At 41.7% G+C, this 13,876-nt stretch overlaps 1 protein-coding gene across 1 annotated transcript in view; it reads left to right on the top strand.

Annotated features, from left to right (window-relative positions):
• Nucleotides 1-368: 368 nt before the first annotated feature.
• Nucleotides 369-13,876, top strand: part of LOC106808267 (trichohyalin-like) — a 27,906-nt gene continuing 14,398 nt past the window's right edge. Inside the window, exons 1-16 of the mRNA XM_014810903.1 lie at nucleotides 369-804; nucleotides 1,404-1,502; nucleotides 1,758-1,874; nucleotides 2,577-2,725; nucleotides 3,600-3,684; nucleotides 4,881-5,033; nucleotides 5,693-5,782; nucleotides 7,227-7,301; nucleotides 8,258-8,341; nucleotides 8,810-9,026; nucleotides 9,433-9,581; nucleotides 10,716-10,814; nucleotides 11,319-11,460; nucleotides 12,036-12,103; nucleotides 12,546-12,655; nucleotides 13,330-13,419. Coding sequence (XP_014666389.1) covers nucleotides 715-804; nucleotides 1,404-1,502; nucleotides 1,758-1,874; nucleotides 2,577-2,725; nucleotides 3,600-3,684; nucleotides 4,881-5,033; nucleotides 5,693-5,782; nucleotides 7,227-7,301; nucleotides 8,258-8,341; nucleotides 8,810-9,026; nucleotides 9,433-9,581; nucleotides 10,716-10,814; nucleotides 11,319-11,460; nucleotides 12,036-12,103; nucleotides 12,546-12,655; nucleotides 13,330-13,419 — 1,817 coding nt within the window. The 5' untranslated portion in view covers nucleotides 369-714. The remainder of the gene's footprint in view (nucleotides 805-1,403; nucleotides 1,503-1,757; nucleotides 1,875-2,576; nucleotides 2,726-3,599; nucleotides 3,685-4,880; nucleotides 5,034-5,692; nucleotides 5,783-7,226; nucleotides 7,302-8,257; nucleotides 8,342-8,809; nucleotides 9,027-9,432; nucleotides 9,582-10,715; nucleotides 10,815-11,318; nucleotides 11,461-12,035; nucleotides 12,104-12,545; nucleotides 12,656-13,329; nucleotides 13,420-13,876) is intronic.

The following is a 13,876-nucleotide window of genomic DNA, read 5'->3' on the forward strand; positions in this document are numbered from 1 at the left end:
CTTGGCGACTGCGATTCAAATTGTCAGTAACTGCTGATAAATGCAGATAATTTTCAAATGAGATTTTTATTAGTAACCAACAGTAAAATTAGACGAACTAATATGCCATAGTAAGCTTATATACTTATCAACGACACAATGTGTTCGTTATTCCAGCATTCTTCAACATTGCAGATTAGTTATGCTCAAGGGGTCGTAACAGGTACTACAGATATGTACCCGAGGTACATATATGTATACACAAAGTGTACCAGACTTGTACTACAGAAGTGTACCCTAACCCTAACTCTAACCCTAACCCTAACCCTAAACATACCTCATATAAAAATATAAACATAATACTAAACAACCTAAAACTACCTCGGGTACATATCTGTAGTACCTGTTACGACAACGACCCTTCGTGCATTAGTTATGGGATATTCTTCCTTTAATCGAATCGCCGGCCACGGTGACTAAGCTTGTGAGTCATCCACGGTGACTGTGTCTCTCCATTATTGCGCGCTGCATCCCGGTCTACCTTAGTGTATTCCTCAGCCAGGATGACGGCAAGTCCACAGTGCCTTCCATTGATTTTCCGCAGGTCGGCTGCATTTACACAGCTCTCTGTGTGGTGTGTGTGCAGAGCGCAGTGGAGTTTGTGAAATTGAAGTTGAGAGCATTGTTGCGGGAGAGCGAGAGAGGCAGCTGGTCAGTGTACGTGAGATAGTGAAGATGGTAATAGCAAGTAACCAGAGCATCACTCCGCGATGTCTGCCGATGACTGTCGCCATCACGCAACCACTGTATCGACAAGATGAACAGGTGAGCGAAAGCATAGAATACACAGCATAGAATAGAATACATAGAAGAATAGAATACATAGCATAGAATAGAATACATAGCATAGAATAGAATACATAGAAGAATAGAATAGATAGAAAGCATAGAATACAGATTCTGTACAGATACAAAGATACAGAGATGCAGATACAGATACTGTATTCTATATCTAAAGAGAACAGTTGGTTGGTCTGCACACCTTCATCCAGTTTGATTTGTGCATGCGCGTACGTTATTGCTGGAAATGCTGTAGCAGACTTGAGGTTTAAACTGACACCACAGGTATGCTATGTGCATGCACCATAATTGCTGCTCGTGTTTTAGCAGCCTATAGGTTTAAACTGGTAACATTGGAGTGCGTAAAATTGTGCAGTATTAATACTGCATAACGAAATTGGTATATGTAAATATCCAAAGTGATTCCGCTTATGCAAATGTTCAAGGAGCAAGATTTGAGTATATATGCAAATGATGAGAGTTAATTGCTTAGGGAGATGCACGTGCATTAATTAATAGATAATCCCGAACTCGTAACGAGCAGTTTACACAAATTTCTCATTCATAAAAAACCATCTTTGCAGTGGGTTGGCCTCGGCTTTCTCCTTGGCTTCCTCTTTGGAAGTCTTGTCGGAATCTTCATCGCGCTTATATGCTGCAAGAACTGGTACAACAAACGAAAGGTGAGACACATATGTTTACTTGCCTGCATTCTTGTCTGGCAGAAGGAGAAATTGCAGCTGGATTCCTGTGCCTGCACCCTTCTGTGTGCCCAGAAGTGTGTAAAGTAACATAGTGCAGCGTTTTCATTAACGAGCCGGTCAGAAATATATACGAAATATACAGATTTTCGATCCTCATATCTGTGTAGTTGTACAAATGTGTACAGAAAACATTGACGGGTAAGTTAGCGATTTAGAGCTTTCTTTCTGTGATAGCACGGCGATGTGGAACACCCTCTGTGGGTGCAGAGGCACCCAATCAACAAGGGATATGTGCACATGGTTGACGACTCTCCTCCGGCTCCCGTGTACCAGGCGCATGACAACGCTGTCGTAAGTTTTCTGTTTATCGCTAACTTTATAGCTCAGCCGCGTCAGGCGTTAAGCTCGTGAAACCCACACCGTGTAATAAAGTACGCAGTTCTATATCCCGCAGAGCCACTCTACACATCATTGTCAGATACATAAATACTTATGACTGTCATTAGTCTAAAATGGCACTACTACAAACAAAATACTTGATGCTTAAATGTTATGACATTTCATGCTCGTTATTTCAATTATTTATGATTATGACAATAGTCCACAGGCCTCCGATTCACACATGCCATCAAATGATGCTTGTTTAACTAATCTAAATTGATTAAATAAGTTTATTTGGTTGGTAGACTAATACATCTAACTGGGTTAATTGTCACTCAACCGTGAAGATTAATTAAAAATTGACCTAATCTTCACAGTTCAGTAACAGTTAACCCAGTTAGATCTAATCTAAATTGAATCTGTTTTTTTCATGTACCTGTTTGTTGTACATAGAAACCAGAGCTCAGAAACTGCATTGCTCATGCTAAACTGTTAAGTTAGGAGTAAGCGGTAATAAGTTTAGCCATCAAACTTTGTGAAAATTCTGAAATATCATCGATGGAGAAACACAGATGGTACAGCAATCGCCATGTTCAGTGTATGAATGTTAGTCATGCTAGTACGTATTGTACATTACTACACATGTGTACTACGTTATGTTTGTCATTACAGTACATGCAGGGAGAGAAGGTTATCAGTGAGTTACACCAGCGCAGCACTGACATCAGCAACCACAGTGTGCCGATCACCGAGTTAACGGATATCCATGATGACGGTGGCGCTGCACTCGGCATGTCTCTGCTTCTCACGTTGAACTCCAGGTACACTAACCCTCCCTCTAACCCTAACCCTAACCCTAACCCTAATGTTAACCCTCCCCCTAACCCTAACCCTAACCCTAATGCTAACCCTCCCCCTAATCCTAATGCTAACCCTAACCCTCCTCCTAATCATAATGCTAACTCTACCCCTAATGCTAACCCTAACCCTACCCCTAACCCTAATGCTAACCCTACCCCTAATCCTAATGCTAACCCTAACCCTTCCCCTAATCGCAATGCTAACCCTAACCCTATGTCTATTGCTAACGTTAACCCTAACCCTATTCATAATCCTAATGTTAAACTTAACCCTAACCCAAACCAACCTTAGCAGCAATCTAATAGTCCTAACCCTAACCAAAACTGAACATTAACTTGTTCTAACTCATATCTAAAGTAACATAGTTTTTGTACCCAGGGAGACATAGACCATTTTAGCATTAACCATTGACTCGATGACCCCCCATCACAGGGTGCGAAATTAATGCGAGTCCGGAGTTAAATACTCTCTGGTTTACTGTCGGACTGCCAGATTTGACATATGCAGGAGTCCGTGTGACTCCCTGAAAATTCTGCCATACTAACTAGTTTGTTCCAGAGCAGGGCCTCACGGAATTACCGTATTTTTTCAGCAAATATCCCAAGAAAATTTGGCAGACGTGCAACTGCATGAATCTTTAAAATAAGCACATGCGTTATTGTTAATATCTTTAATTTTGAACTTCAGACTGCGGACTCCCTCATTTTGCCTCGGACTCCCTCTTTTTGAGGGCAGGAAGTCCATTGGACTCCCTAGTTCAAAAGTAAATTTCTACCCCTGCATCATGTAGCGCTCCATGTGTCACACTGAAAGCTGCATTGGTGCATGTTTCAGTGAGGAGATTGCTGCGGAGGTATCACGCCAGGATGTGGAAACAACCACCGCACTGGAAAACAACCTGTGGAAGGATAGAAACATGGTAAATGCTGAGTACGTGTGCACGGCTATGCTGTAAAACTATGGGGTCCTTGCAATTCTGTCTATTATCTGATCCTCTCTACCCTCGTACTCCTGTATCCTCTCCCCGACCACCACCACCACCTTCTCCTCTCCTCTACCTCCTCCTCTGTCTACCTTCTCCTGTCTGCCTTTGCCCCTGCTGCCTACCCTAGTCTTCAACACAACAGATTCCGCATGCATGTCCAACTCAACCTAGCCTTTAGCGTAATAGAAGCAGCTTTTGCCGTGAATTGTCGGGAACTATTTGCGATGCTAGCCTGGCAACGCTTAGTCATCCGTCGTTGCCGTGTGAATCAGCAGCCTAACAGTCGACAGACAGTCAGTCGCGTGAATTCGACTGCATTGAGACGAAGCTGGGGCGTGGTCTCACTGCTAATACGCCGCCGCCGTTCGCGCGTAGGGTATCAGCCGGAATGAGTATTGTGGGAGTGCAGAAAAAATATTTGGGAGTGCAATTTTTGTGTGTGTCTCAGCCAAGACCGCCGACATCGTAGACGTTAACAGGGGGGGGGGGTAGCATGAGGAGGGTACGGGGGCCTCCCCGGAAAAAAAATTATTTTTTTATTTTTTTGGCCGTGCAGTTTCAATATTGATCGTGCAAATCATGGCTGCACGGCTTGCTGGCTAATACGTTGGTCGCGCGTAATGGGGAAAGTGATGGATTGTTCATGATTGATGTATGTGTATGTAGTTGTGTGCGTGGTGTTGTGCAGCTATCAGTCATGGTATCACGCATGGGTGGGGTTAACTCCGTACCTGTGCCAGACACCACTTACATCTGTCTGTGTGTGTGTGTGAGTGCCTAGGTGCGTGTAAGTGAGCGTTTACCGACATACATGGCATGTAGACACCACTGACACCCATGTCACGTGTGTGTACAGTCAAACGCATGTTTGCGATATCGTCTCTATCGAATGGACACCCATCTATATACAGGCCACTTCACAATGCTCCTGCGTTACAGTTATACTAATGCCTCTATTGAACAACCTGTAAATTATCAATTAAAAGGTGCCTTTAGGATTTCTAGTTTTAATGGAGTAACTGCAGACACCACTGTCTGTCTGTCTGTCATCGATATATTAACTATCGATCTCTCTCTCTATGTATATATATATATATATATAAAATATATATATGTGTGTATATTTGCAGCTGGTGCTAGCTATGACGCAGGTGCTGTTGAATCGGCTACACAAGCAGGATAAGATTAGCAATGAGGCAGCCAGCTCTATACAGCTGAACCTGCGAAACAATCTCAACACCATCATCAAGACCGTGGATCAGGAACGCTGTGCAAAGGAGCTGGTGAGTAGGGCGTGGCCAGGAATTTGGATTGGTGGGGGGGGTCCTCGAGCGAGTAACAAGGGGTCTGGTGGTCTGAAATATTTTTTTTAGTTAAATGTAAAAATAGTGCTTTAAAGTCTAGAAAATAGGGAACAAAAATAATTTTGATTTTGATTTTGATTAGAGGGGTCCTAGGGCCCCCAGGACCCCCCTTGCTACGCGCTTGGCTGGTGAGTAAATAGTTATGTGCATGCACGCTTGCTTGCTCGGCTCTCAGACAGGGGTCACATTTGGCTGTTCCCTGAGCAAGGCAAGTAGTCTTGCCTTCATTTTACGCAGAAATATTGGGGTACAGTGGCAAGTTCCAAGGGAAATATTTTCTTCCAAAGAGTTTTCAAGTTGATCTAACTCGGTTAATTGTTACTCAACCGTAATGTACGGTTGAATAACAATTAACCCAGTTAGATTTATTAGTCTACCAACCGAATGAACTTATTTAATGAGTTTTCAAGTTGTTGTTCTTTTTGCTTTATTCGTTGAGTGCTAAGGCCTCTGTAACTGTGTGTTGTCTTTGAGCAGGCTATGCCCAACAAAGACAATTGCTTTTAGGTGGGTGAGGTTGTTAGCTTTGTCGTCTGCATGTACATTACCTGTTCCTGATTGACATTTGCGTGTTTCAGCTTATCCGGGGCGATGAGAGGTTGTCATCTAACCCTGCAGTGACCGAGGATGAGATGAACAATCTACATAGGGAGCTTGTACACAAGATGGTGTGTTACACATTTCATTCATTCTTTCACCTCTGTATCTAGCCCGCCGAGGCTGTGCGACTGATTGTCTATACATGGTCTTCTAACCCTAGCAAGACCGTTTCTTGGAGCTACTCTGTATCCAGGTCTATAGCCTCTAGGGGGTCGACAAGGGGCATGAGTCACATTAGCTTTTACAGGAAAATAAAATAAACACCTAATTTGTAAATGACCCGAAAATATGCGTAATTCGCAATATAGTCATCTGTGAAACCCTCTGCCCACACCCACCCTGTCTCGCGCTGTGTTGAGTGTAACTGTGTCCATCTCGTGACATTACTGAGCTAGATTAAAAACATTTTGCCGTGCTAAAAATGTACGCAGGCAATGACAGCCACCGGCCCTGATGTCAGTATATACCCACCACACGCATGAACACAAACACTCACACTACTCACACGCATGAACACGAGCACTCACACCACTCACAGGCGTGCGCATCCACCCAAAGCACACATATGCAAGCATCTCATGCATGTGCATGTGCACCAATCAATCATTCTGACCATGTATATCTTCTCTGTGACTATCTGGTGATATTTTAGTTTCTATAATATGGAGTTACCGGCTGTAAGTAGCTAGGTCGGCTGTTCCAGTGAGTTGATATGGCGGGAGAATACGGGCTTGTGATCGTTTCTCTGCTATAGCTGTACGATATCAAAAGACCTACATTAATAGGTTTTGTGGTATTGATTTTTATGTACAGCACCAGTGATAGTACGCACACAGCTGCAGCGCTGGTACCTGGTACACTCATCTCTGTAGCCGTATATATATCATTAGCTATGTCAGGCACGCTTGGCTGCCCATAGGTAGTGCCGTATTACATATGAAATTGATTGTGTGTGCCAGATGATTGATTGATTGTGTGTCCTAGCACGCACGCACGCACGCACGCATGCACACACAGAGTGAACATAATTATTATGTGGTTTAGGGTTAATTATTATACATAATGATAATAGACTATCACACGTTCACTACTAAGTTGGCCATTAAAATGATAAAGTTACTGTTATCATGAACATATATCTATGCATCTACATACACATACATGTATAAAATTAGTACAATATTTGTATTAATTATATGTATATTTATATAATCTTATATTATATGTATATTATAACTATTATATAAATATATTTATTTCTATAGATGTTTTCATGTTATAAAATTACAATAAGAAGGTATATATTCTTTACAAAGGTATGTTAAGTAATAATATTGGGGTAACATATAAAATAGTATAATAAATAAGTTAATATATTGATTTATGCGTTTTGTATGTGTATGTGTATATAAAAATATATCAGTGTTTTCATGGTGATTCGATCCATCTGAAGTGATGGCTGTGTCATTGAGCAGACACACTATTCACAAGCAAATTGCTGCTCTATTATAGAATTCTCTCATAAAGGAAGAGGAGAGCAACGTGAGACGCGATCTGGTGAAAACCGCAATGCTATCAGAAAACGAGGTACACACATTATCACTCTCTCTCTCTCTCTCTCTGGAAGCCTTCAGTCTGCTGGGTGACATAGGTCGTTTGCGAACTCCCTCCATGTTGCTCGGTTGGTCGCATCCGCTCCATTTACCTCCAGGTGTAGGCTCTAGCCCTTCTTCTTGAGTTCTGCCTCCGAGGCTTGCCTCCAGGTTACTTTAGGCCTTCCTACCCGACGTCTTCCTTGCGGGTTCCAGCTCAGCGCCGGGGTTGTTATGTTGGTCGCTTCCTTCCGCAGTGTGTGGCCACCCAGCCCCATTTCCTTCTTCTCATTCGGATTTCCATTGGTGTCTGCTTCGTCCTTTCCCAGAGTTCTTTATTTGTGAGTGTGCGCAGCCAAAATAGTCCGAGGATCTTCCTCAAGCATTTGTTAACAAAACTTTGAATTTTTTGGATTATTTTGGCTGTTAATTTTTCATGCTTCACAGCCATACATAAGTACGGTCTGAACATTAGAATTTGGAAATTTTTAATTTAGTTTTGAGGGCGATAGCACTTGTCTTCCAAACGTTGTTGAGCAATTTGAATGCAACCGTTGCCTTCCCTATTCTGTCCTTGACATCTTTCTCGACCCCTCCGTTTTTGTCCAGCGCGCTACCTATAGGTAGGTGAAGGCCTCCACATCCTCAATTTCTTCCCCCTCGACAGAGACTGCGTCTAAATTTTGTGCGTTTATCCTCATTGACTTTGTCTTCGTAATGTTGAGTTTCAACCCGACTTTAACTGCTTCCTGAACTATCACTTAAATTATCACTATCAAATGGAAAATGCAGATGGCTCGTTGCTATAACAACATAATGGCAGATAAAAGGGAAAAAATATACAGTGGCCTCCTGTCATAAATTTCAATTTTTAATGTTCTCAGAGTTATGAGCAAACTATTGAATTATGGTTAGATTTCATTACCGTGAATTTAACATCAATTCTTTCAGGCGAACGATGTCATGGGCAGCTTTGCAGGGGGAGCCACTAGTATAGACCAGATTCTCTCGGCGAAATACGCAAGAGAGTCGCAGGTGTGTGCCAGAAAAGCTCTGCTACATAATTAGGTGCTCTGCACTAGTGTGTGCAATCTCCTGCAACGGTTTGACAGGCAGTAATATGAATAATAATGTCGATAAAGTATGTTGTTTTTAGTTTAATTACCATGTGGTGTATCGGGTACGTATACAATTTAAGTGAGTTCTGCTGGAAGAAATGGTCTGCGTAAAGCAGCAATGGCTCATTTCTGAGACGTAACTTTCACGTTTCGTTAACGCGAATCTGCTAATGGACCACATATATGCACTAACATATAACGAGTTAATATTTAAAAGTTTCCTTCGAGAGGTTCATTACCCTTTCGTGTCGTAATAGTTGTAATAATGTAATGTTCGTACTATTTCTAATAATTCGTAATAGTCGTAATATTCGTAATAATGTATAATAAGATAATAATTAAAAGTGCCATTCGAGAACTTCACCACCCTTTCGTTTCGTAATAGTTGATTCAGCAGCGGCTATCGGAGCGCCTCCTGGTGGCCGAACTCGGCAGCCAGAAGAGGGCGCAGCAGAGCGAGGAAGTTCAGGCGAACATCGCCGCGCGTAAGGCGGCTCTTACCGAGCTCGCGGCGACGAACTTTGACCTCAGGGGAAAGGTCGACGCGCTCATCGGTGAATACGAACGCAATGTACGGCGACTGAATGAAAAACACGAGGCTGGTGAGTCATCACGATGTCATCTGATGAAATAATAAATAATGATGATAACAATAATGATAATAATGATGATGATAATAATGATGATAATGATGATAATGAGGATGACGATGCAATGATGATGACAGTGAGGATGACGATGCAATGATGATGACAGTGAGGATGACGATGCAATGATGATGACAGTGAGGATGATGATGCAATGATGATGACAGTGAGGATGATGATGACGATGGCAATGAAAGTGTTGAGAAGGAGAAGGAGAAAGAAGAGTGCAAGGCAGAGGAGCAGGAGCAGGAGAAGGAAAATGGCAGTGGCTGTGACAAAGATGATGATGATGATGAAGAGGAGGGGGAGAATATTAAAGAAAGTACATGGTAATAATAATGGTCGATGTCGTCTACTGCAGGGTTTTTGAAGCAGCAGGCTGCATTGACAGACCATCTGCAACAGAAGAGAGCAGAGCGGATGGCAGAGAGAGAGAAGTCGCAGGCAGGAGAGAGACAGAGTTTCATCGTACGAGCTGAGAAGCTTACACAACCCGACGAATTACTAAAGGTAGACAGCGATAAATGCATCCTTAAATTGACTACGTCACGAATTTTCTATGGTAAAATTTGTAAAATTTTTGTTGCAATTTTTTTACATTAAAAGTAAGAACTAACGGGACTAAACGTATTGTCAAATTCTTACCTGATAAGATTGTTTCTCAACTAGTTAAAAATCCAAAAAACCTGGACGATTTGATATTGTGTTCCTGACATTAATTGCTTGTATGCTATTGGCTATGTATGACATTATTGCTATGGGCTATGTAGGACATTATTGCTATGGGCTATGTATGAGTCACGAGTGTATGTTCACATCAAACAATATAGTAAAATAAGAAGTATAATGCAGCAATTTAACCATGAAAAGTGAACAGAATTACTTATATTTTGTGAAAAAGTGGAAATATTTTTTGTATTTTTACTATTTACGGTGACGTAATCACCTTAATTACAGGTTAGAAGTAAAAGTAAGAGGTTCGGGTTAGAAGTTTAATGTGGAACTGAGAGTTAGAGCTTTGACTTTGAGGGTAGAGGATCTAGATGAGATGTATAGGTTAGAGATAGAGGTTAAAGGTCAAGTTTAGAGATGGGGTTTAGGGGCAGAGGTTAGCTGTCTAGATAAGAGCTTCCTTAACAAATGGTCTGTGCGTGCGTGCGTGCGTGCGTGTGTGCGTGGATTGCAACCTTTCCTTATTACTGAGAAGAATTTGATATATCTTTTCTTCGTGCAACTGGCCTTTACTTATTTGAGCAAGTTACCTCCCTCCCCCAAAAAATTCCCATATTGTTGCTAGGTTCCTCAAGCTAGACCAGTTTCTTTGTGATTTTACATTTGCACGCCAAAATGACGACTTTACGGCACCTCATTGCCAAGCATCGTCTTTTAGAATGTCTTGTGAAAATAATGATTGGTGATTGCCAATCTTTAATATAATGTACTTGTCACTGCAATTACTTCTTGTTCATTTCATTCTTCCCTTATCAGTTGTTTACACCTGTAACTAGACTTTTCGTGCATGATAGTCTCATATATATCAAAATACATATATATATATTTATATTGTAATAATTATCATGTCATTTCCTCTGTTAGTTATTTCCCATTGTAATGGTGCAGTAAGAACTAATTGATTGATTGAAGGCTTATCAGGATTTTGAGCTGAAGCAAAACTCTAAGATGAGCAAGTTCCATGATGACACTGACAAATCCGAGCATCGTGAGATGGCAGCTATGCTAATGGTAAGAACCACCCTAATACTGCTGTTCAGGCCTAAAAAAAAGATGTGTTTCCGAGAACCCGACCCTACCTAGCAAATAGGGGCTGACCCTTTTTTTTCCATTTTCAAAAAAAAAAATCAAAATTTATCAAAAACAAAAAAAATTATGGTGTTTATGGTGCCAGCATTGTGCTGGCAGTTCAGAAATGCTCCCAATGCCTTGTTAAACAAACATCATAACTTGTGCTCTAATGACGTGCCCTTGTCGTCATCTTCAAAGTCATTATTATGAGTATCATCACAGTAATGTAGCAGTAGTAGTAGTATAAGTATAAGTATATCAGTGTAATAGTAGTGATCGCTGTAATCAGAATTTTAATATCCATCTATCTACGCATCCATCATCCCATCGTGTGTGTGCGTGTGTGTGTGTGTGTGTGTGTGTGTGTGTGTGTGTATGTGCGCGCGTGCGTGCGTGCGTGCGTGCGTGCGTGTAATGTTCAGTCTTCGTGGTATTTCTCTCTAGGAGGTGAAGTCGGACAGAGACAGGGAGCTGCAGATGATAGATGAGGCATTCATTAATAAGCTGCAGGACAGCTTGGCTCTTCCCTCAGCCGACGTCACACGCCTAATCCAGATGCATCTGACATACATGCGCAACTTCACCCGTACGCATTATCCAATCTAATCTTATCTTATCTTATCCAACTGGATTATTACAGGGGTAGAAATTAACTTTTGAACACGGGAGTCCGCAGAAAAATGAGGGAGTCCGCAGTCTGAGGTTCAAAATTAAAGATATTAACAATAACGCATGTGCTTATTTTTAAGATGCATGCGGTTGCACGTCTGCCAAATTTTCTTTGGATATTAGCTGAAAAAATACGGTAATTCCGTGAGGCCGTGCTCTAGAACGAATTAGTTAGTATGGCAGGATTTTCAGGGAGTCACACGGACTCCTGCATATGTCAAATCAGGGAGTCCGACAGTGAATCAGGGAGTATTTGACTCTGGACTCCCGTTAATTTCGCATCCTGTTATTATAATATCTCCCTCTGTATTTATTATAACCAAGATGACGTGATAAACATGAGCTTTACTTTCGTAACCACAGGTGTAACAGTACTAGTACTGGTCGTTGGTTAATGACAGATTTATGAATGCCTTATAATGTAGTCGTGCAGCGTTGTTGTAGGTAGCGCGCCACGCGTGTGTGAACAGTTGCTGTTGTTGTTTCATGCAGGAGCTAAGGAGGCGGAGAGACAGCAATATAGCACCATACTGCAGGACGGTCTACGCGAGAGACAGAGGGTAGGTTTTCCTGCTAGAGAGCGTCTGCCTAGCAGTGTCGTTTGTAGCGCTGTATTTCAAAACTCTTGGAGAAAAAAATCGTCACTCAATGCGTGCAGTCTGAAGTAAGGCGAATGCTTACAGTTTCTCCTGACACTTTATGATGTATCTGCATTTTCTCATTAATATGATAGTAATTATTATATTGGATAGGGAGTCGAGAGTATATCTTGTGACGCACACTAGGCTTTCTAGCTGGTTTGCTCTGAGTTAGCATCAGTGTGTAATGGAGCTGGTTAGGGAATATACCTGTATTGTTAGTTTTCTATCCAACTATAAGTTGTTTATAGAGATTCCATATTTTATATGATTTATATTACAAATAGTCATTCCTGGACAAACGCTTGATTACATATCTGTGTTTAAGCTTCACACTCTGTAACATGATGTCATTGTCTAACAGCGATGGCAAACCGACTATCAGAGTTCACAGGATGAGCAGAGAGCCTTGTTGGAACAACAGGACAGCGCCGTCACCAAGGTGATGGAGATACAGATGGGACTTGACGACGAGTAAGCGTGATTTATAAAACAGCTTGTGTCTCCCTGGACTCACCTGGGGAGATACTTTAGATATATGGTTAGGCTTAGATTGAGGTTGTGGTAAGCATTACAATTAGGTAGGGGTTAGGGTAGGGATAGGTTTGGATGCTGGCTATGTTATAAGGTTATCATTATTAGTGTGCTCAGACAGTACCCAAGGAGAGGCAGACCCTTTCAGTGTATTGGTGGTTTGTGCGTTCGTGCAGGGACTGGTATCTGTTTGGATCGATGTGCCCGTAACCGGCACATAGTTGTTCGAGATGATTTCATGACTTCTGATGCTATGCTGATGGGAGAAAGTAGTTGGCTGTAACATTTAGCAAGATATTGTTGATTCTCGCTTTCTGCTTTTGTCTTTCGTGAACATTCTTTTGATCACCGGGGAATTATTTCTGGTTAATATAAATTACTCCAGGTATATATATGTTGCGAATAACCAGTATATCTACATGTGCAGGTTATTCTGAGGGGTTTATACCTTACACCTACTGACATCTAGAATGTTGGGTGTAGCCATCACTAACAGCAAAAACATACATAATTTACTGGGGTGTATGCATGGTCGTGCTGATTAGGAATTCTCTAGTGCTGGCCTGTGTGTACCAGCCATGGATCTAACGTGTGTCATTTCAATGGTGTTGCAGAGCACGCAAGCAAATCTTGCTGGAGCACAGACATAACATGCAGATGTTGAGCAACCAACTGCTGATGAGCAAGCAAAGACAGTACAAAATGTAAGTTATCCTTGCATCCTTATTCGCAGCATCCCTGCATCCTCACATTCTTTCATCTTCACAGCTTTGCATCTCCTCACATCTCAGCATCCCTGCATCCTCACGTCATTTCTTTCCCACATCTTTGCATCCCTCACATCTCAGGATATCTGTATCCTCACATTCGTTCATTTTCTCATCTTTGCATTCTCACATCCCTTAATATTCACATCTTTACATTCTCACATCCCTTAATATTCACATCTTTGCATTCTCACATCCCTTAATATTCACATCTTTGCATCCTCACATCCCTTAATCTTCACATCTTTGCATCCTCACATTCCTTAATCTTCACATCTTTGCATCCTCACATCCCTTAATCTTCACATCTTTGCATCCTCACATTCCTTAATCTTCACATCTTTGCATCCTCACATCCCTTAATCTTCACATCTTTGCATCCTCACATCCCTGC

Source organism: Priapulus caudatus, unplaced genomic scaffold (assembly GCF_000485595.1).
Source record: "Priapulus caudatus unplaced genomic scaffold, Priapulus_caudatus-5.0.1 Scaffold264, whole genome shotgun sequence".
Taxonomy (NCBI): Eukaryota; Metazoa; Priapulida; class Priapulimorpha; order Priapulimorphida; family Priapulidae; genus Priapulus; species Priapulus caudatus.